At 41.7% G+C, this 25066-nt stretch overlaps 1 protein-coding gene across 8 annotated transcripts in view; it reads right to left on the bottom strand.

Moving 5' to 3' along the window:
• Nucleotides 1-25066, bottom strand: part of NBEA (neurobeachin) — a 441541-nt gene that overhangs the window by 168923 nt on the left and 247552 nt on the right. For all 8 annotated transcript variants that reach the window (XM_060770825.2, XM_060770827.2, XM_060770830.2 and 5 more), the window contains one exon: nucleotides 22042-22185. In XM_060770825.2, coding sequence (XP_060626808.2) covers nucleotides 22042-22185 — 144 coding nt within the window. The remainder of the gene's footprint in view (nucleotides 1-22041; nucleotides 22186-25066) is intronic.

Raw genomic sequence — 25066 nt, 5'->3', positions numbered from 1 at the left:
CATCCACACCGGCCCATTAATGCCCTCGAGTGTGCATTAATTGGCCAGATGATCACACAGGAAATCAGGCTGAGGCCCGGGTGGGGGGTGAGTGACACCCGGGCCTTACTCAGCTGTGATTTCCCGGCAGCCGATTTAAAGGCATGCACACACACAATAGCCCATAGTCGCTGCTGAAATCCATTCTCTGCCCAGGTACAATAAGAACTACCGCTATGTTACTGAATCTGTTATGGTGAAAGCTTTCATAGACTTCACTTTACTTCATTGGATACATGTAAAGTATAACTACCAGTGTACAAATCAGTGGTTCTCAACCTTCCTAACAACCTGGCAAAATGGCACTACCTAAAAGAATCCCACACCTCGTGTGACTGTGGAGCAGAACAGACAACTCCGCATCTGTAAGCTTGTCCACTATGCCCTGCCTCATGTACAGAGGAAGAACTGCTGGAGGCTACAGACAATGCGGTTGCTGTTGCCCGTTCTTGGTCAAAAGATATTTAGCAGCCTGCGCTCCTTCTACTTTCTTCAGTTTTATACTAATTTATGCAATGCTTTTGATACAAAATAAATAATCTTCCTAATGCTGCGACCCCTTAATACAGTTCCTCATGTTGTGGTGACCCCCAACCATAAAATTATTTTCGTTGCTACTTCATAACTGGAATTTTGCTACCATTATGAATCGTAATGTAAATATCTGATATGCTGATGTGTTTTCATTCATTGGACCAAATTTGACCCAATACGCCCAAATTTGTATCCTGGTGGGGTTGGGGGAATTCATTTTGTCATTTGAGAGTTGCAGGTGCTAGGATTTATAGTTCACCTACAATCAAAAAGCATTCTGAACTCCACCAACGATGGAATTGAACCAAACATGGCACACAGAATTCCTATGACCAATAGAAAATACTGGAAGGGTTTGGTGGGCATTGACTTTGAGCTTTGGAGTTGTAGTTCACCTACATCTAGAGGCCACTGTGGACTCAAACAATGATCGATCTGGGCCAAACTTGGCACGAATACTCAATATGCTCAAATGTGAACACTGGTCGCGTTTGGGGAAGACAAACTTTAACATTTGAGAGTTGTACTTGCTGGTATTTATAGTTCACCTACAATGAGAGAGCATTCTGAACTCCACAGCAGATAGAATTAGACCACACTTCCCACACAGAACCCCCACAGACCAACAAAAAAATCCTGTGTTTTCTGGTGGTCTTTGATGACCTCTTTGACACCCCTTTGCAACCCTCCCAGGGGTCCCGACCCCAGGTTAAGAAACAGTGTGTTATGGTGTAAGCTTTCATAGACTTCACTCTATGTATTTATGGCATTTATATGCCGCCCTTCAGGGGACTCAGCGGTTTACAAGATATATATATACATACAATATATTATATTATTAGCATAGCACAATATCAGTATTACAGTATATATTAATATACTGTAGTATACCATTATACTGTAATATTATTAGTAATATTACATGTAATATAAAATACATAATTATAACATTTTATTATTAGTAGTATTATATTGTACTGCATTATAATAATATAAATATTATATGAATACACAATGTTATATTATATTATTAGCATAGCACAGGGGACAAGACGGAACTGTCCCCCTGCCCCCCACCTTCATTCTCGCCCAGAGCAGCAATTGGTGCTGGGGGAGGGGCTCCCAACTGATGGCACAGGCAGGAGATAAGATGGCACTGTCCTCCTGCCCCCTCTACTTCATTGGATACATGTATCCCTAACTACCACATAATACACATGGTTGGAGGGCAAGCACTGATGGGCATGAAGGAAAGGCTTTCTTCACTGCGCCCTTGTGAGAGTTTGTTGTCCGGCCACTTGGAAGCAAGCGTCGACGGGCATGAAATAGTCGGTGTAGACTCGGTCCCCGTTCTCCACAGCCTCCCTTCGCAGGCCCTTAACCCGCATCAGCCTGTCTGCACGGGGCAGAGGCTCCAAGGAAGCCCAAGCCCGCCTTGCCTCGGCTTCCCCTTCCCCACCCACGCCGCCTTTCCTCCTCCTCCTCCTCCTCCTCTCCTTCCCTCTCTCTCCCTTGAACAGCTTTCAAGCCAAGCCCACCAGGGGATGGATAATATTGAGACAAACTCTATTTTCTTTCATTTTCTTGTTTTTCCCGGGCCTAATAGGCCGGCCTGGCCTCTTGACCCCAGTCAGCTGATCGGGATCACATGCCCCCTCTTCCTCTTTCCTCCCCTCCTTCTCCATCTCTCTCCCCATCCCTCCTCCCTCCCTCCCTCCCTCCCCAACCGGGCGGCGAAGGGCAGGGGATCGATCCGCAACGGCGCTTTAAAGGCTCATCAATCTTAATCTAGGTTGCTCAAGTAATTATGTGCGATTCTCTCGTGCGATTACAAGTGGATTTGGGTTGCGAGTCCCCAGGCCCCTCGCCTTTGTGTTTCAAGGCAAACCGGGGGGGGGGGGGGCGAGGGGAGGGGACACCTCGCCAGGCAGGCCTCCTCGCTCTCTTTCTCCTCTCTTTCTCTCCCTCCCTCTCCCCCTCTTATCTTTCCTTTTTCTTTCTCCCTCTTTCCTCCCTCTCTTTCTTTTTCCCACCCTTCTCTTTCTCTTTCTGTCTTTCTCTTTTTTCTCTTTCCTTCCCATTCTCTTGTTCTTTTTCTCCCTCCCTCTCTCCCCCTGTTTTTCTTTCCCTTCCTCTCTTTCTCTCTCTTTCTGTCTTTCTCTTTTTTCTCTTTCCCTCCCATTCTTTTTCTTTCTTCCTCTCCCCCTTTCCCCCTCTTTTTCTCTTTCCCTCCCTCTCTTTCTCTAGCTTTCTCTTCCTCTTTCTCTCCCTCCCTCCCTTTCTCTCTCTCTTTCTTTCTATCCCTCCCTCCCTTTTTTCTCTTTCTCCTCTCTCTTTCTCTTCACCTCCCTCTTTTTTCTCTCCGTCCCTCTTTTTTCTCTTTCTCCCTCTTTCTCTCCCTCCCCCCTTTTTTCTCTTTCTCCCTCTCTTTCTTTCCCTCTCCCCCTCCGTCCCTCTTCTGCAACCCCCCCTATATATATATATATATATCCATCCATCTATCCGACCCCCTCTCCCCCTCCCCTTTTAACCCTTCCTTTACAAGGCGGGAATGAGGCGGCGCGAAGGCGCCTGGCTCTGGGGCGCCGCTGGCTCGTCGATCATTTTTAAAAAGGCGTTTAGTGGGGCCCGCTCGCTCCCAGAAGGAAGCTCGGGTAGTTAACCCAATTACCTCCCCGTTCCCCGCTTATTATATGGGCAGAAATAAAAGCCAAGCGGCTGGCAGCTCGCGGTCAGGAGGCCACAGCCTATAACGAGGAAGCTTTTCCGAGGGAAACGACTGACGCTTCCGAGGAGGAAGAAGACGAAGGAGGGAGGGAGGGAGCGCCCAGCGAGACTAAACAAGGACGGACCGACATTCCCCGGCTTCCCCTCTCCCTTTTGGAAAGACTGCTACTCAAGTGAAATATACAGGTCTACTTCCAAAGCAGGCGAGTCATTCCTTCCTTCCCCCCCCCCCCCCCCATCCCTTCCCCAACTATTCGAACAAACGACCTTGTGAAACCCAATCCGGGTCTGCACTAGGCAAAGCAAGCTACTCTCTCTCTTCCCCCACAACGTTTCCATTAATATGTTGTGGAAGCTTTTCGTGGCCTTCCACTGGGTTGCTGTGTTTTCCGCACAGTATGGCCATGCTCCAGGTGTATGTATGGCCACCATGAACCGACCTGGGCACAGCATATTATTTGAGAACACAGAAATGCTGGACCACGCGAACAACACCGTGTCAGGTTACACAGAGAAGCTGTGGACAAGTCTACATAGGGACTACCAAACCAGAGAAGCTGTGGACAAGTCTACACTGTTGTTGTTCATTCCTTCAGTCGCTTCCGACTCTTCCTGACCTCATGAACCAGCCCACGCCAGAGCTCCCTGTCGGTCGCTGGTCACCACCCCAGCTCCTTCAAGGTCAAGCCAGTCACTTCAAGGATGCCATCCATCCATCTTGCCCCTTGATCGGCCCCTCGACATAGTCTACAAGTCTACATAGGGACCACCAAACACAGCATTGCCCAAACACGAATCAAGGCACTGCAGACTGATTCAACCAGAGAAGTCAGCCATAGCAGAGCACTTGAGGAACCAACCTGGACACAGCGTATGATTTGAGAACACAGAAATGCTGGACCACTCTGACAACCACCATGTCAGGCTACACAGGGAAGCCCTTGAAACCCACAGGCGTGTGGACAATTTCAACAGAAAGGAGGAAACCCCAAAAATGAGCAAAATTTGGCTACCAGTATTTTAAAAAGCTCTAAAATCAAGACAGTAAAAAACTCAACTCTGAAAACCGGAGAATTTGAGACAAGAATCAATCACGGCCAGCTAACACCTCCGAAGAAAGGATTCCCCCCAGGCAGGAAGCAGCCAGACTTTGAAACTGCAAGGCCTTTTCAATGCTAATCAAGGTGGCCCATTGCAAAATTCACACTTGCCCTAAAGAGACGAGAGTTCTTTCTCCCACCCTGGACTTTTCACAGATATAGAAACCCCACTTGACTAGTTTTCAACAGACCTCACAACCTCTGAGGGCCCTTCCACACAGCCCTATATCCCAGAATATCAAGGAAGGAAATCCCACATTATCTTTCTCAAATAGCCCGGGTTCAAGGCAGATAGTGTGAGATTTTCTGCCTTGATATTGAGTGGAAGGGTCCCAAGCATGCCTGCCATAGATGCAGGCGAAACATCAGGAGAGAATGCTTCTGGAACATGACTATTCAGCCAGGAAAAATTCCATTAATATTTTTCCCTCCTAAAAAAAGCGGGGGGAGGGTGTCTGCCTTCGGAGCCTCGAAGCCTTCTTGTCAAGTTCTTGGTAAGGATACAGCGTAAGGCTGGGTCTACACTGCCACACCAGGTAGTTCGAACTGCGGAATGTGGGTCTACTCTACACTAACCAGAAAATACAGTTCGATTTGCATGACATGGCGGGATGGATCCTGCCTCCGCAGAGCCTGGGAGCAAGGCTGGGGAGGAGGTGCCGGAGGGGGTCCCTACTTCGGCTTCTCCATCCGGACACAACCCGGTTCCCAGGCTCGTGGGACGGGGGGGGGGGGGGGGGGGAGGGGACAAGCCTCTTCGGGGCTGGAAGGGGAACCTTTAAACCCTCTCTCCTCCACGAAGAAGCTCAGGTGCGGCTCTCTAGAAGAGGGCTTCTTAAACAGTGGGTCCTGACCCCAAATGGGGTCCCCTTCGCTCAATATTGGGGTCCCTCAAAAGGGACCCGAATGCCACCTAGAGACTGTTTGAGACATTGACACAAATCTGTGGCCCGCTTACAGCGACTCTGCAGAAGATGCTTTCACTGTACTTCATTAAAAGGAAAATCAACTCCCAACAAAGGATTCCCCCATGCAGAAAGACGCCAGACCTCGAAACTGCTAGGCCATTCATTGCTAATCAAGGTAGCCAATTGCAACATTCACACCTATCCCAAACAGACAAAGGATTATTTCTCCCACCCTGAAGGGATATATAAAACCCAATTTTCTTAGTTGCCAACAGACCTCACAACCTCTGATGATGCCTGCCATAGATGTGGGCGAAAAGTCAGGAGAGAATGCTTCTGAAACATGGCCATACAGCCCGGAAAACTCACAAGAACCCAGAAAATCAGCCTGTTTAACCAAGTCTTGGGAATGCCGACTCCTTATTAGGAAATTATTTTATACCTATTCTAGCTATCTAATCTATCTATCCCCCCCCCAGGACACCTTCCTGCTCCCTGAAATCCAGAGGAAAAATGATAGGAATACATCTGGGGACCCACAGGTTGAGGACCACTGTTCTAGAAAATGGGCATACAGCCCGACAAACCTACAACCCAGTGATTCAGGCTATGAAAGCCTTCGGGAATACATTTAGGGTGGTTGCTGAGAAATCTCAGCCAGAGAGCTCTACATCTCCCTAAACAACAAACTCGAGGATCCCATAGGAAGGTATCAAGGTAGTTCAAGTGGCGTGACTAGAACAAAAGTGGAAGTGAATGGCACTGATGGGAACCACAGCTTTTCTCCCCATTTTCCCTCTTAGGGCCCTTCCAGCCAGTCCCTATATCCCAGGATCAGATCACAAGTTTTCTGCTTTAAACTGGATATGAGTCCCCACTGCCAGATAATCTGGGATAAAACAGAAAACCTGGGATGAGATCCTGGGATATAGGGTCTGTCTGGAAGGGCCCTTGGATGCATTTTTGTGGGCTTTGAGATCTGTCCCTAACCCTGTATCCCTCCAGACCGGCTTAGACTCTGAGTGGCACACTTCCTCTTTCTTTGTGTTTGATATTTCTTCCTCAGCCTCTTCCCGCCCCTTCTACTCAGTCCTAGCCCAAGACACAACGGGACGAAGCCTTCCCTCTTCAAAGTCTTGTCATTACTCCCATTTGGAAGAGCTCCCATTAAACCCTCCCCAATCCAGGGCGCATTTAAGGAGACGGCGTCTTTTTTTGTTATTGCCTACAGGGAGTAAAGAAAAGAAAAAACCCCACCAGCGCCTGAGAGAGACTACGAAATTAATCCAACTAGAGCTCTAGAGCGAGAGGATTAGGCCTTAATCCCCCCATTGGGAGAGGCGCCGGGTTTGAAGGATCCCACGCGAAAATGTTTACACGAGGCGGAATCGGAACAGGGCAGATTTCCTCTCTCGAGAGAGAGAGAGAGAGAGAGAGAGGAAGAGAGAGAGAGAGGCGCCTCCTCATTCACCTGAGCCTCCCCCCCCCCCCCGCTGCCCCTCTACCAGATCATCACACTAGACTAGAGAGACTAGACTGCAGAATTCTGGGGTTTGTAGTTTAGGGCGAAGCCTTTAACAGCCTCACTAAACTACAAACCCCTGAATTCTGCACGAGACAGAAACAGGGTTTTATGTGGATTTTTTTCTCTAGTGTGATGGCACTTAGTGCCGTTTCAAACCGGTATAGTTTCCCCTCGCGATGTGACTGGTATCTCTGGTGCACGTTAAAGTAATGAGTCATTTGAAACTGCATCATATGACAGTGTAGATGGGGCCCTAGATGTGCCTCCTCCTTTTCCAGGGCTGCATCTACACCAGGCAGGGGCAAACTTGGTGGGCTCCAACTCCCACCATTCCTAACAGCCTCAGGTGTTAGAGGTGGAGTTCAAAATACCTGGAGGGCCCAAGTTTGCCCATGCCTGGGGTAGATCCATATAATGCAGTTCCAATCTGTATTATTCGGCAGTGTAGATCCAGCCACACACATCACCCTTTGAATAAGATGCCTTCGATTTAAAATAATGTTGTTTTCATGCCACTCTGTGATGCAAAGCCGCCTCACACAAAGACTGTCGAGTCTGCCAGCGTTTCTCAACCTTGAACTATCCCCTATGCCGGGTTTCTCAACCTGGAGGTGTCGTGAGCACGGGGGGGGGGGGGGGGTGTCAGAGGGATCGCCAAGGGCCACTAGAAAACACAGAAATGCTGGTCCACTCTAACAACTACCGTGTCAGTCTACACAGAGAAGCCACTGAAATCCACAAGCATGTGAGTAATTTCAACAAAAAGGAAGAAATCACGAAAATGAACAAAATCTGACTACCAGTACTAAAAAAAAAACCCTCTAAAATTATAACAGTAAATTAAAAATACCCACAAACACAGGGGAACTCCGGCTAGGAAACTATCAGGAACCCCTGGCCACATCTCAACAAGGAAATTTCCCAGGCAGTAGCAAGCCACACCTAAAAACTGCCAGGCCATCAAATGCTAATCAAGGTGGCCAATAGAAACATTCACACCTTGCTCCAAGAGACAAGAGTTCGTTCTCCCACCCTGGACCTTCCACAGATATATAAACCCCATTTTGCTAGTTTCCAACAAACCTCACAATCTCTGAGGATGCTTGCCACAGATGCAGGCAAAACGTCAGGAGAGAATGCTTCTAGAACATGGCCATACAACCCAAAAAACCTACAACAACAACGCATTTTCTGTTGTTCATGCGGGTTGTGTGTGGGAAGTTTGGTCCAATTCCATCGTTGGTGGGTTCAGAATGCTCTTAGATTGTAGGTGAACTATACATTCCAGCAAGTACAACTCCCAAATGTCGTGGTCCATTCCCCCCAAACTACACCAGTGTTCACATTTGGGCCTATTGAGTGTCAAGTTTGGTCCAGATCTTACTGTTGTGGACTCTAACAATTATGGTTGTTAGAGTCCACAATGCTCTCTGGATATAGGTGAACTAAAACTCCCAAACTCAAGATCAATGCTCAACAAACCCTTCCAGTATTTTCTGTTGGTCATGGGAGTTCTGTGTGCCAAATTTGTTTCAATTCCCTCTTTGGTGGAGTTCAGAATGCTCTTTGATTGTAAGTGAACTATAAATCCCAGCAATTACAACTCTCAAATGACAACATCAATTGTAAGTGAACTATAAATCCCAGCAATTACAACTCTCAAAACCCCACCAAATTTGGGCGTTTTGGGTATTTGTGCCAAATTTGGTCCAATGAATGAAAATACATCCTGCATATTTACATTACGATTTATACCAGTAGCAAGACTACAATTGTAAAGTAGCAACGAAAATAATTTTATGGTTGGGGGCAGCCATGTAGCGGGGGGGGGGGGGGGCTTGAGGGGCTTCAGCCCCCCCCCCCCCCAAATTCTGATGGTGGTCCGCGAGAAGGCCTTACTGGTACATTATTTAAACTGTTATGTTTATTCATATCATGATCTGATCACCATGCTCAATATATCCCATATGCATGAGGGTATTGGGATAACAAAAAACAAGGTTTGCTAGGGTAGACCCTCTTTCACTCAGACTCAGCCCCCCCCCCCCCCCCCGGAATCAAAATCCTGGCTACGGGCCTGGTTGGGGGGTCAGCACAACATGAGGGACTGTATGAAGGGGTCTCGATTGAGAAACATTGCCGTAAAGGCAAAGAACGCTTGCCTTTTGTGGAGCGCGCCTGTATAATCAAGCCAGGTCGATGCTAATTCAATTGGGGAAAACCCGAAGAGCTTAAGCTCAGCGCCAAAGGGAAGGGACTGTCAGGCCGGCGAGACCCCCGCCTTCAGCCCCCCCCCCCCAAATGTCCCCCGGAGCGAAGGGGCTGCCAATTGGGGCGCGGGTCCCCCTGAAGAGCGCTGGGAAGGAAGGCTGAGCCAGAGAGAGGCGCAAGAAACCCCCGCCGGCACTTCAAGCCCAGTAGCTAGCCAGCCGCCTCCCCGAATCAATCCCCACTTGTAACATCTGCACAGGATTAAAATGTATCCTTCTCCTCGCCTGGCGTTTGGAAGGACTGCAATGGGGGGACTTTGCATCGCAATGCAGTGGGAAGAACTACTTTCCCTCCCTGAGGCAGCCACCTTTGCAATGAGGAGAGTCATTCACATTTTCTATTTATTTTGAGTGGGAGTTTTACACTTACTCTGGGGAAATGCTACCATTAGACTAGACTCTAGAGCAGTGGTTCTCATCCTTCCTAATGCCACAACCCCTTCATACAGTTCCTCATTTTGTGGTGACCCCAACCATAAAGTTATTTTTGTTGCTACTTCACAACTGTAATTTTGCTACTGTTGTGAATCGTCATGTAAATATCTGATATGCAGAATATGTTTTCATTCATTGGACCAAATTTGGCACAAATACCCAATACGCCCAAATTTCAATACTGGTGGGGTTGGGGAGGGATTGATTTTGTCATTTGGGGGTTGTAGTTGCTGGGATTTATAGTTCACCTATAATCAAAGAGCATTCTGAACTCCACCAATGATAGAATTGAACTAGACTTGGCATACAGAAATCACATGACCAAGAGAAAATACTGGACAGGTTTAGTGGACATTGATCTTGAATTTTGGAGTTATAGTTCACCTACATCCAGAGAGCACTGTGGACTCAAACAATGATGGATCTGGACCAAACTTGACAAGAATACTCAGTATGTCCAAACGCCCACTAGTGGAGGTTGGGGAAAATAGATCCTGACATTTGGGAGTTGTCTTTGCTGGGATTTATTGTTCACCTACAGTCAAAGAGCATTCTGAACTCCACTAATGATAGAATTGGGCCAAACTTCCCACACACAATCCCCATGACCAACAGAAAATACTGTTGTCCTTTGCTGAGCAATTGTTGGATTTTCTTAGTGAGTCTGTCAATTGTTTGTTGGTTGTGTTTCCTCATCAGCTTCCCTATGCAGCCAGTGGTTCCCTTAATGTATGACAAGAACAATCTTCCTCTGGGTGGATCTTTGTCTTTACTCTCTTGGCTTGTTCTTGTTCTTGCAGCTCTTCTGATGTCTGTGGTGGAGTATCCATTGGACTGTAAAGCCCAGTTTAGGTGGTTCAGTTCACCATAGATGCAGATGAAACGTCAGGAGAGAATGCTTCTGGAACATGGCCATATAGCCCGAAAAACTTACAGTAACCCCGTGATTCCGGCCATGAACGCCTTTGACAATACAAATCTTCCTCTGTATATAAGGCAGGGCATTGTGGACAAGCATACAAGTGATGAGTTGTTTGTTCTGCTCCACAGTCACACAAGGTGGAGGATTCCTTTAGGTAGTTCCATTTCGCCAGGTTGTCTTTTGATCTGCCCACTCCACTTCTGATTCTGACCAGGGATTTCCAAGTTGCCCATTCTTGGTTTGCCCTTGGAGGCAGACCCTCGTGGGGGACCATCCAATTGGGGTTTCCTGGATTAGCCAGAGGGATGCTCTTGCTGTTACTGGGGGAACACTTAGAGAAGTGGTGGTTCTCATGAAGTTTTTCCTTGATTTGAGTCTACTGGGAGGAGGCTGATAGCCATGCAGTGGATGGCTTTCACAGTGTTCAATCCCATTTCTCTCACAATTAGCAGCAACTTCCCATTGCACATTGGGGGAAGGGGGGGGGGCAATGCCAGCGAGCTATCAAAAAGTGTAGTCCTGAGACATCCTTTGATTATTCTGCCAAGGCACAATGCCATGTACTTTGATGAGGTACCATCAGAATTTGGGAGAGAAGGCTAGAGTGCAGATGTACTAAGTAAGCATTCTGTAGCATTCACACAGAAAAGGCTGCCTGTTCAAAGTCCACTCTTCTTCAACCACATATATCCAGGTGAAAATGGAAGCGGTGCAAAGGGTCACCAAGATAATGGCAATGCCTGCTTGCCCTCAAACCTCCCCCACCACCCAATTGCAATGCAGATTAGTTGTACTCATACAAATAATTCTACCTGTGCTCATACAGTCTGTGGGACTACAAGGGTAACTGGATGGGAAAAGTACAGCTACACACAGACTTCAGGTCCTCCTTACAGCTTTGCACATGGAGGCAGGGAGGGCTATTAATGCTCTGGGAATAATCTATGTATAAAATCCACGTGACCCTTGTAGATTGAATCATGCTTTTTGTTTCTAATTTTAATACAACTGCGTGTCTAATATCAAGGCAGTATTAAATAAATGCAACTTCAATAGAATCTTTTGGAATTATGTCATATTTCTATCAAAAGAAAAGAAGGAGATAATTATCTCTCAACGCAGCTTGTAAAGCAATGGCTAGTTTACAAACAAAGAAAGAATGCCTCATACAGCTGCAACCTATAAACCTTACAGATTATGGAGTATCCCCTTGCTGTGAGGACTGAGTCACAATGTTATTTAAAGAAAATGATGAAAGAAATGAAATAATGCTAGCTAACAGTAGGCTGTAAAGCAACATTTACGGAAAACATCCAGCTCCTATAGAAATGTCAAGAACTTATCGTATCCAAATAATCATCGTTAAACTCTGAAACAACAAAAGGTCCCCCAACTCACAATTTTTCTTTTTGTTCATAAAAGGGAATTAAATATATTAACGTTTAGATTTTCAAGAATTGCTTTCTAATTACACAAGCTAACAAAATCAAACTTTTAGTAGCAATTTAAATATTTTTTGCTGATTTTAAATATGTCTTTATTTTTTTCCATCACGTCAACTTTTTAAAATATGATGAATGGTACATTACAGTGGACTACAGTAAAGTCTGCAAATTTCACATCATTTTTGTGTAACACAAGCCATCAAGTTTTTTTTTTTCATCAAATATGATTTTAGGTCATTCTTATAGAGTTTTTTTGTGCTGAATTCAGATCTGTGTTTATTTTTTCTATATCACATGGAGTTTTGTGATGAGGCTAATCAAATAATTAATGCATTTATGCACTGATGTCAATAGAATATAATTAATCACAAGCCAACAAATATTTTTCATCAGATATGCTTTTAGGTCATTCTTATAGTTTTTCATGCTGAATTCAGATCTGTGTTTATTTTTTCTCTATTTTGTGAAGTTTTTGTGATGAGGCTAATCAAATAATTAATGCACTTACAAACTGATATCAATAGAATCTAATTGATATCACTGCATAAATACATTAATTACACATGATGGAGAAAAAATAAACACAGACCTGAATTCAGCGCAAAATAACTTTGCAAGAAGGATCTAAAATTATATCTGATGAAAAATACTTGTTGGCTTGTGTTATTTTTGCCAAAAAAAATCTCTAGAAATTAGGCTTTTACAAGTAGGGCTAAAATTTAAAAATAATGTACATTCATGATAAATCAGTGACTTTAGAGACTCAATAGTATTTTTGCAAGGCTTATATGAAAAAAGAATCCTTATATGAATCCTCTGTTTTATACATAGCACAGCCTTCATATCAAGGCTTGCTTGTTTGCTTGCTTGCTTTACACATTCATATCTTCTTCATGTTTACAGAAAAAGCATTTCCTTTGTATCTATCTTTATCTTTCTACTAAAGCCATGCTTATTTTAATCAACACTTGTTTCCTTTCTTCCTTAAATCAAAGCCATATAATACTTTGCACATTAAAACAACTTAAACAGTTTGCTGAGTCAACTTATACTTAAACAACTTGGATTTACCATTTTACTCCATAGTATTATGAAAACGTGGGCTCTTGATTTCTAATGTAGATTAAGTTTAAACAATGCTTTTGAACTGTGTTAAACACTAAAAAGTCACATCAATTTAACATGGTTACAAAGTTTAAAAACCCCTCTTATCTGAAGCCAAATGCTCATATATCTGCAATGGCCATGGTTACTTTTAATCAACTGCATCTGGCACAGCAGTTGGGACCATTTTAGGCAAAGAATTTAATGTAATCTAGATATCTTCTGTTGCCCACATAGTTGTTGTTGTTTTTTTTTAAATGGCTACCAGTATTAAAAAAACTCAAAAATTACAACAGCAAAACAACAGAGAGTAAACAACCAGGCACATCAAATCACTCTCAACAAAAGATTCCCCCCAGGCACTTCCAAGCCATTAAATACTAATCAAGGTGGTCAGTTGAAACATTCACACCTAGCTGCAGCAGACAAAAGTCCTTAGTCCCACCCTGGTCATTCCAGATATAAAAACCCATTTTCCTACTTCCAACAGACCTCACTACCTCTGAGGATGCTTGTCATAGATGCAGGCAAAACGTCAGGAGAAAATGCCTCTAGAACATGGCCATATAGCCCGGAAAAACCTACAACAATCCAGTGATTCTGGCCATGAAAGCCTTCGACAATACATTGAAAAATGTTCATTCTTCATCATAGATGAGAAGGGCTTGTGGTTGTATAAACTGTCACCTTCTCCTTAGGTGTTAACCAGATATGATGACAAATCCACATGAGAACATTGAAAGGAAACCAGCCTTGAAAGATAAAGGTTTTGACTGGTGAAGGAAGACTCCATTTCATTTCTTTAACTGTATGTGTCAAAAAGGAGTTGTGGATGGGAGAAAGCACTACTGTATCTGGTATACTTTTTCATACTATACCATTTTTTTTCCTTTTTCAAGTGCCTGCCTGACTAGTCTAAGGTTATTTTAGAAATGAAATTCAAATCTCTCATATTATACATTTTATGACAATATTTCATCTTCAACCTATATTAGATCTCATCTTCTCTTGGAAACTAACCATGGTCAGCCCTGGTTAGGGCTTGTTTAGGAGACCACCAACAAGTACCAGGTGCTATATATAAGCTATATTCCAGAGGTGCCTTTTGAAAGTGACCCACAGAAATAATTAGCAGAGAGAGAGGATGCAAAATTAGGATATTGTCCCCCTCAAGAATCCCCCTATTTTCTAGCAATTTCTAAGTCAGAAAGTAAAATCTTTCTGAATTAGAACTCTCATATTTGTGATGGTTGCATTCCCCTGCAAACTTTGCCTTCTTGTTTTCTTTGGATCCCTAAATTCAGCGAGAGAAAGAAAATTTCATGGGGGGGGGGGGGAGTTCTTATGAGAGCCATCCTCTCACTTTTCCCCTTCATAGCTACACCTCTCAAGTGACTCAAGCCTAGTACATCCCTCTGTTTTTGTCCTCTACGCTTTTCCTGGCTTCAGCTTCACATACATTATAAAACAGGCTTGGGCAAACTTGGGCCCTCTAGGTGTTTTGGACTTCAACTTCCACAATTCCTAACAGCCTATCAGCTCAAGTTTGGGCTCAAGTTTGCCCATGCCTGCTATAAAACATCATGAAGGAACCACAACTCTATATCCACATGCTGAGAGGAGGACCGAGTAGGCTGGATCTGAAAGGCTAGGTGTAAATATGGGAAAACATACAATATTCTAAGGATCTTCTAATATTTTCCCCAGATTGCTGAATACTGTCTGGAGGGACAGAAAGAAATAGACTTCTTGGGAGAGGGATCTATGAATACATCTTTGTAATCAAAGTAGCCTTTAAAATGATTAACTAGAGAACAGTTGCCTACTTCCTGCTTCTCTCGATTCACTCTCTCCTACTTGCCTCTAGGACAGATATCCTGGGTACAGTTCTTTGGCAGATGCTCCTAATAGTTCCATTCTGTCATCTATTTGGATGCCAGAAAGAAACGACATGCTCTCCATCAATCAGATTTGCCAGTGACATCAAGTTATTTAGGGAACAAAAATGGATAGCTTCAATAATATCCAACTGGTGAAATGGGTATTAAAATGACAAATGAGATTCAGGGTATGCAAAGTGAGGCATATTGGCACACAAATAATCCTGACTTCATATTTATAATGATGAGACGTATGCTGGCACAGACTGACCATGAAAGTGATCTTGGAAGAAAGTAAATAGTTTGATAAAATATTGACTTTGTATGAGGCTGCTATTTAAGATAGTAAATTCAATTTTGTGGATAATTACAAAAAAGAACTGGAAACAAAATTATCAGGATTGTAGTGGTCATACCAGGCCTGGGTAAACCAAGGCCTGTGGGCTGGATGCGGCCCCTTGGGCTCTTCCCTCCGGCCCTTGTCTGCCTCGGTCCTCCTCTCAGCATGTGGATATAGCGACCCTCTGTCTTCCCAGACTGATAGGAGGGCCAAAGCAAAGACACGTGGTTGCTGAGAGGTTTCAGCAGTAGCCTGTTTCCTCCTCCTCCCTTGTTTAAGTAAAGTAATGTGGAAGTATCCAGAGTAACTAAACAATGGAAGATTCATATCAGATATAAAGAAGAAAAACAATATTTCTTTACAGTACACAGACTGTGGAATTTGCTATCACAAAATATAGTACCGACTACCAACTTGAATAGATTTAAAAGGGGATTAAACAAATTAATGGAGGACATGGCAATCAGTCAGCATGCATATCAGTTGCTGAGCAGGAAGAACTCTTGTGTTCATGCCATACCTATGGGTTTCCTACACGCAATTGAGTGGCCATGCGGCAACATATCCCTAGACTAAACAGGTCGTTGCTACATAGTTCTTCTCATGACCTAGAGCATGGATGGGTAATTTTGCAAAGTATGGCAGTCACTTTTGTTTCTTGGTACATTCTCAGTCACATAGACTACTCAAGAAAAAAAAACCCCTCAAAGTGGCTGAAAGTCAGCCTTTGAAAGAAATATGTTTCTACAAAAGGAGGCAATGTAGCAATTCAAAATATAAGCTGGGCTGGGTTTAGGGTTAAGTTTTTGGTTCACAAAAATATATTGGGAAGAGGGCTAAGGGTCACATGTTACCCATCCTATAGAGCAGGATATGATCTGCCGTGCCCCATAGGATGGGTAACATCTGCCTAATGTAACATCTGGATAATGTAAAGCAGGGTGGGTAAAATGAAACCTCCACATGATTGATAATTCAGGAAAGATCTAAATTATAGGTGTTGGAATTTTTTTTGGTTTAAGACAGTGATGTGAAACTGCTTCTGAATGGAGCTGTACTCCTCTTGAAGGACCAATTGTAGAATGTGGAGGTGCTCCTGGAGCTTATAATTACCTGGTAAGGTACTGGTAGTGTCTGTGGTTAGGAATCCCTTCACAAGCCCCAGTTTGTATGCTAGTTATACACAACTATCTGGAATGGTAGAAATAAACATCATTTACCAATGTGCCAGTTACTTCCAAAATGGACTATGCAACACATAAACCTGCCTCTGTAGATTATTGGTTCTAAATGTGGCACCAAGATGCTCATGAGGCTAGGATGCTAGGGGGAAAATCTGTTCAGAGTATAGCCTTAGCATATAATCCTGCTTGTAAATTAAGGTGTGCATTCACATTTCTTAACGGCAACCATAAAGATCTATTAAATTGAATGCCAGCACTTAAGTATAGGACATTCTCAGTAATGGCTCCAACGCTGTGGTACATGTGTTTAGGTGAGCAGTATGGGCATTTATGTTTCAAGCTGCCTTCAATTTAAAAGGAATTTAATTTAGTTGTATTAAAACTGCCTTCAGACAAAACACAATTGGTTTGTGTGTTCAACACAACTTTCCAAAGAAACTTGCATACTTGCTACTGTGTCTAAGTAGAGACTGGAAGTAACATATTAAAAGAAATGTCAGTCCTCGGTGCTTTTAAAAACTATGAACAAATAGTTTACTTGTGGAAAGAAAAAGTGGGGTATAAATAAACAAAATGTTGATGATATGTTTTAACAACACTGAGAAAAACAGCATTTGCTTATTTACTTTTACTTATTCTTGCAAAAATGTTCCTTTTAAGAGTGATTTTGTAGATTTTGCACCATGTTCACCATTGTAATGGGGTTGTTTGTGGAAAAAAAATACATTCATTCTGGTATTTTAACGGTACATGTGTTGTAATACCTGTTTTTTCATATTAGGATTTGAGATTTTGTATCTAAGAGTACTCTTTTTCTAGTCTGCAAAGCATGTAAATTCTGGGTTGAGGTAAGTTTTTCGGGTTGTATGGCCAAGTTCTAGAAGCATTCTCTCCTGAAGTTTCGCCTGCATCTATGGCAGGCACCCTCAGAGATGAGGACCCTCAGAGGATGCCTGCCATAAATGCAGGCAAAACGTCAGGAGAGAATACTTCATGGAACATGGCCATACAGCCTGAAAAACTTACAGCAACCCAGCGATTGCGGCCATGAAAGCCTTCGGCAATACATGTAAATTCTGCTGCTGTATCCGTAATCTGCCCCAAGTTCTCTTGGTGGAGGGTAGGGTGGGGGAGGGGGTGTGTGGCTAACCCAATCAGCCAGAACCCAACTAGCAATTGTCATCCAGAGGACCTTTTCATTGGCCACTCCAAAACTATGGAATGACCTGACAGAAGAGATTCAACTGCCAAATCAGCTGTCTGAATGTAAGATGCAACTGAGGACTCATCTCTTCCGTCAGGCCTACCCAGTCAATCTTAAATTGTGAATTTTAATCTGCATTTCATCAGTGAATTTTAACCTAATTATATAAACACAGTATGATGAAATAACAAACTCGGAATGGCTTAGACCATTCCATATCAATATCAACCATTGATATGGTTGCCATACCAATTAGACGATGTAAATTGATATGGAGTTGAGCTGGAAGACATGGACTCTACAATTTTAATTGGTTTTATATGATTTTTTATTGTATGATATTAAATGTTTTTAATTGATATGTATGTATGTATGTATATATGTATGTATGTATGTTGTGGCATCTTATTGTTGCCAGTCTGTACGCCGCCCTGAGTCACCTTCGGGCTGAAAAGAGCAGGATAAAAATGCAGTAAAAAAGAAAGAAATAAACCTGCATTTTAACTCTGTGTATCTTGTTGTATGTGTTTGAACAATGTTTTAATTATGTTTTACCCTGCCACAAGCCACAGGGAGGGGCAGGTAATAAATAATAATAATAATAATAATAATAATAATAATAATAATAATAATAATCTGTTGATACACAGAGATGCACAGGGGAAAATAATTTAAAGAGGCATTCTGCTGCAAATGTATTGTGTTAAGAATAACACAAATGGTTAACAAGTCTTAGATTTTAGGAGGCTATGGAAGGCAGAAGGATTTTAGGAGAATTATCCAAATTTAGGAGAATTATCCAAATTAGGAGAGTAAAGGAAGATATGGGACAGCCGAATCTTCTTGGAAGACCATATTCAGAGGTATGTTACTCAAAACTGGAAGTGTTTACTTAACTATCATGGGTAACAGTTTACAAATTGACATAACCTTTTCAAAATGTCTTATACGCTAACGGACACTGGTCTTTACTGCAGTAAGTTCCAAACAATAATTAATGTAAAGAAATAATGTGTGAAACAGTCCACTGTACTGCTGCTGGATTGTTTTTCTTCTTCTTTTTTTTGTAAATATTGGGATGAGGGACAGGCATTCTATTCATCTACGGAAAATTTCAGTTCTTTGCATGAATTTTACATGTGCACAACATGATCTCCTGATGTAGGACATGATAGAAATGTTATAATAAAATAAAAGGAATAAAAATAAAATATAAATAAAATATATTTAATAAATAAAAGGAAGTATGAGAAATAATTTTTGCCTAGAAAGTGCTTTGGCTTGTTTGGGTCCAGTGGTTTGAGTGGGAACTGTAGCAATCTTATTTCTTCAAGAGATGACAGCTTCCTCTGTGCACAGCACATAGAATAGTATATGGTGAAAATATTAATTTCAGTTCTGCACTCTATGCTTTATTCTAATCACAGGAGACCCAGTATCACTGCCAGTTGGAAAGGATTACTTGAGAATTATATAAACCAATAATCTGACTCCATAGAAGGTTTCACATACAGTGAACAATTGGTATCCGTTGGGGTTTGGCTCCAGGGCCCACTGTAGATAATAAAATCCATGGATGCTGAAGTCTCCATTATATACAACCATGTCATAAATTGGCATTATTATGCAAAATGGTGAACAGCTCAAATGAGTGCCGAGAGAGCCTCAGGATCTGTGGAAAGACTCAAAGCTATAATAGGGCCTACATATCAGCATAATGACTAGTCTTTGGGATCTTCACCTCCCAAAATATTTTTGAGCAGTAGTTAGTTGGGTGCACAGCTCATGGATATGGAGGGCTAACAGTATTCACCTGTGACCTCTGGTTTTCCTGGTCAATATTTCTGAACCTCTTCCAACCAGGACTCAGGTCTCTGTCACTTAGAAATAATACTCAACTAGTCACATTCATTACATATGGTACTACTTAGTTCACCCCAATATTAAAACTAACAAACCATCCTTCACTCCTATTACATTCATGGCCCTGATCAGTAAATGGCCGCTGCACATTAAATAATTAGAGAGACACTTTAATCATGGCAAATGGGTTTACAACACTTACATGTTAGTAGAATTATTTTTCAGAAAAATTAATGAAAACCATGCGTAAAACATTTCTAACTCAGAAAATGAATAAGCCATAGAGAAGAGTTAATAATAATCAATTCACTACAATTGTACAAACAGAAATTCTGCTGATTCATAGTTTTAGATATCAAAAAAATACTATAAGCTACTGATCTCTCTCAATGATTTACCAATAAACAACTTGCCTCTTGAAATGAATAGTCGGGGAAGAAATTTGGGAGCTAAAACTGAAACAGAAAATTATAAAACATTTATCGTTGTGAAATAAGATGACAAAATACAATCTTTTTTAAACTGACCACTGTTCATTATATTACAGCTGCTCTTAAACCCTTAAGACCATTTATCAGATTTTAAAGACCATTTAGCTGTAATAGGATTAAGTGTGGCTGAAATCCTAACACATGTGAGGAAATACAACATATCTATGTTCTTTCGTTCTACATATAAAATAGCCAAACTGTGATACTTGGAAGTGACCAGAAACCCATAGTGCCTATATGTCCTAGAGGTTTGGCCTTTCCCATTCCCTCTGCCAGATGAAAAGCAGTACACATGGAAACATAGAAGGCAAAACAACACAGATGGTGGAGCTTTGTAGGAAATAGTTCCTATGGATAATAGCTTAAGTAGAGAAGCTGTGAGAAATGTTCTCCTGATCAATAATAACTGGGCATGAAGTAGGAAGTAGTTGCAATGGCTGTGATAGAGGAAATGATAGTAGTAAGTGCTTGGGGACATGGAGGGCACGAATGATCTGGGGAACCAAGGCTGGGAAATGTTACTAAAGGAAAGATCAATTAATACGGTGTGGGAGAGTTAAGTTAAGTAGCACTGCTGACTGGGTATTTTCTTTCTTTCTTTCTTTCTTTCTTTCTTTTGGACGTGATGTACAAAGGAAGCATTTGGCATGGAGTCTTTGGAATTTCATTTATTATTTTTATAACCATTGCTTTTTTTAAAAAAAAAGCCTACAGCACCTGGTATTCCCAGGCAGTCTCCCATTCAAGACTAACCAGGCCAAGCCCTGTTAAGCTTCCAAGATCTGGCACATTCAGAGTGGTATGGCCTAGGTATAACCATTACTTAATATGTAAGTTGGAAAATAAAAGCTCATCTGTATAGAAATATTTTCAAAACCTGCAAATATTGTGTTATTGATTATTGTTTCATAACTATGACTTCTATATGAAGACACTGCACATACATATTTCTTTGTAAGGGCATATATAATCGCAATCAACATTTTTCTCATTTCAAATTTCAAAACTGATGATACTTTTGTATATAAATGCAGTATTTCATAGTATGTTTTGGACTAACAAGACACTGCACATTGCATAGACGGATGTACACAATTTATTTTGAGGTCAAACTTTGATAGCAGATCTTTATAAATCATGAACTAAGAAAGGTTGCATATCTATTCTAGTGTTTTAATCACCTAACACAGCACCTTTATTTAGACTAAATAAGGTTATTATGTACTATTGTATGATGCTTTTCATTCCATGTCAAAAATATTATAACAACCCAATGTATTTCTATTTTGGTTAGAATTATTTCACTTGACTTTATCCTCCCCAACACACTGACAACAGATATTGCATTAAAACATATTTAGGGCAAATAATTTTCCTCTGAATTTTCAGAGCAGCAAAATATTCCTTTTATCTCTAACAACTGCTGTGCACCTTTTAGGTTCCTTTTGCCTTACTGGAGATTTGGAAGAGAGCTATGAGAAAGTCTGAGTTGCTCTGAAATTCTTCTAGGTTGAAAGTACAGTACAAGAATAGCATTGGTTCAGTAGGTTAGAAAAATGGCTGGGAAGGACGGGATTATACCTTCACAACAAATAATATTCTTCTCATCACAAGCTTCTAATGCTAAGGTCCTCATTAATGTCTTAATTAATTTTATGATTTTGGATCAGAATAGCATTTGGTACTTCACTAATAACCATAATTGTGAAATAGTTTATTAACATGGAATTCAATGAATAAGTTCTTCATATGAAGTTTTCCTGTTAGTATCAATGGCTATGTGACAGAACTAACTTTGGAACATAAAGCTGCGTTGATAAACAATTATATTAATTCAACAGTAGCTGAATCTGAAGCCCCTTTTAATGCAAAACATTGCCACGAGTATTAAACTCCCAGTAATAGTGCCTCCTATTTAGAATAAAATCACAACGTATAACTTTGGAAGAAGAAAAATCTCTATTTCAAAAAAAATGCCAACAACAGGATTCACATGGTGAAGCTTAGAAAGTCACTTCAGGTTTGATATCATTATTTTACATTAAGCAAATATGAAAATAGTGTTTTTACCTGCAAGATTGTCAATCTCTTTCTCTTGGAGCAGGCTGACAGCATCATCATCCCCTTCTAGCATGAGTTCAGTTTCAGCATTCTGACTCACTACAGCTTGGCTCCGAAATGTTTTCTTTGACTTCACTACATCTTCTTCAGTGCCTAAAAAAATGTTTAAAATACTGTAAAATTTCATTTCTCTTCAGCTCATGAATACATGTTTTCTAATATGAAATAAATGCATTGCTACCTATCTCAATTAATAAAATATAGCTTAAATCATTATTTCAAAATACGGTTTTCACTGGGTTTTTTTTTTGGGGGGGGGGGGGAGTGTACCAAGGATTAAATGAAAACATAGAATTAGATTTCAAAATAAAACAGTGGGATCTAACTTGTTTTTATTAATCTGCCATCTTGCTTGCAATTATCTTTTTACAGCGATTTTATGAATGCATTGCAGAAGAAACAAATTGCACTACTTCAGGGGATCTCAAAAATGTGTATATTAGGAGTACATGTGACCCTTCAGATACTTTTGGTGTGCAGTTTTTATCACTTTGTCAATCACCATGACAGCTAGGGCTGATAGGAGTTGCAATCCAACCTCATGTGGAGGGCCATGCATTTCTACTGCTGATCTAGATTAGCAATGCAAAATGCCTGAATTCATTTTGTGTTGCAGTATTAAACATGCATTTATCTAAAAGAAATATGCAGCTACGTTGCTTCAGTGTGACTGAAGCTCTTTGGTTTGGCTTTTCTTTAAATTTATCACTCAGTTGAATGTACCTCTGTTTGCCACAACACAGAAAGCATTTATCTAAATGAAAGTGTAGGAGACCGAAAGTTGCCCTTCAATCACTGTATCCTTTATGAATTAGAATTCCATTTATCAAAATTACACGAAGAAGAGGTAATGTCTCAGAGGGCTGTCTCATTACAAGGCTTATAAACACTGTCTTTACAAAGAAGTGGTTTAACACCTAACAAATCAAAAATTGATTGGGAATAGAATTTATTTGCGATCATCTATCTTCAGAAGACATGCCATACTGAGTGCACTTCTTGGCCTCACTACCATTCATCAGGAAATTAACAAGCAAATTCCACAGACCACCAGATTTTCTTGTATTCTAAAATACAAACTATGGTTTAAAGGGAAAATATACATGATAGATGTTCTAACAGCATATTCTTGAAGTTTTATCACAAGTCCGATTTATAGATATATCTTGCACCAGGCTATGCATAATATTGAAACACCATCAAGATAAAAAATATTGAGGGAAACATGCTTATATTCTATTAGACATGATTAAAATACAAACAAAGATTGTTACAGATTCTCTGTGCAACAATTTTCTTGTTTCTGAAAATTCTCTAGTGACAACTTTAAAAATATCTAATTAGTCAACTATGAGAAATTTATTTTCTTTTAAGTATTAACATTTCAAGAAGAAATTCTGTCAATATGTTTTCTCTCTTGAGACTGTGGATTTCAAAAGTGTTGGAAACAGTTTTAACCCTTTACCATGTTTTGTAAATCATGAGTCATGGTCCAAAGGGATATTCAGCTGATAGTGTATTCACAAGAAGGATCTTGGACATTGGAACATCACAACTCTACACCTTTTAGAAACTGTTTTTGAAAAAGTTCTTTTTAAAAAAGTTGCTATGAGCAATTGGGACTATTCGGGGAAAATGTTTTAAAGCCCCACATGGGTGTGGAAACACAAATCCTAAGACATCTTGTGTGTGTGTTCAGAAGGTAAACATAGAATCATAGAGTTGGAATAGACCTCATGGGCCATCCAGTCCAAACCCTACCAAGAAGCAGGAAAATCACATTCAAATATATGAAAAAAGTGACAGAAAAAATGAGAGATTTTTGTACAGTTTCTAAATTGTGAAAGCGTCTACATACATAGTTAAAGATTTCAACAATTCAGTGTCTAAGAGTGGGCATACTGGAAAAAGTTTTGTCTGTAAATATGAAAACAAAAGTCTACTGACTATAACAATGAATCCAATCAACATTCTAATAATTCTCATAAAGTCACAACACCTTACTAGTGTTACAATTACAATTAAAAGGTTCCAAACATTACAGCCCAATTAATATAGTCATTTTTCTTTGTTTTAACTGTATCATTACAGTTAAAGAATTATTTATTATTTATTTATTATTTATTTCTTGCATTTATTGACCGCCCCTCTCAGCCCAAGGGCGACTCGGGGCGGTGAACAGCAACAAAGAAGACAGTATACAGTAAGCCAAGACACTACAGACCGGACAAATACAACATAACATAAACTTAAACTAAAAATCCGCTTCGCCAAGTCCTGGGGTCATAGCCAACTCGTAGTCCTAAATCATTCCATTGTCATTCAACACTCAGTTGAAGGCCTGCTCGAAGAGCCATGTTTTCAGGCTCCTACGAAAGGCCATCAATGAGGGCGCCTGTCTAACTTCAGCAGGGAGGGTGTTCCACAGCCGGGGGGCCACCACCGAGAAGGCCCGCTCTCTCGTCCCCGCCAGACGAGCCTGTGAGGCAGGCGGGACCGAGAGAAGGGCCTCCCCGGATGATCTCAAGGCCCTCGTGGGCTCGTAGGCCGAGATGCGGTCTGCAAGGTATTTTGGGCCGGAACCGTTTAGGGCTTTGTAGGATAACACCAGCACCTTAAATTGGGCCCGGTAGCAAATCGGCAGCCAGTGGAGCTGGGACAGCAGGGGCGTTGTATGCTCTCTGCGTCCAGCTCCCGTTAACAACATGGCTGCCGCGCGCTGGACTAGCTGGAGCTTCCGGACCGTTTTCAAGGGCAGCCCCACGTAGAGAGCGTTGCAGTAGTCGAGGCGGGATGTGACCAAAGCGTGTACCACCGTGGCCAAGTCAGACTTCCCAAGATACGGGCGCAGCTGGCGCACGAGCCTAAGCTGTGCAAATGCTCCCCTGGTCACCGCTGAAACCTGGGGCTCCAGGCTCAGCGATGAGTCCAGGGTCACACCCAAGCTGCGAACCTGCGCCTTCAAGGGGAGTGC

Source organism: Anolis sagrei, chromosome 3, assembly GCF_037176765.1.
Source record: "Anolis sagrei isolate rAnoSag1 chromosome 3, rAnoSag1.mat, whole genome shotgun sequence".
Lineage (NCBI taxonomy): Eukaryota > Metazoa > Chordata > Lepidosauria > Squamata > Dactyloidae > Anolis > Anolis sagrei.
The sequence above is the reverse complement of the archived record's forward strand: the minus strand, read 5'-3'. Positions and strand labels throughout refer to the sequence as shown.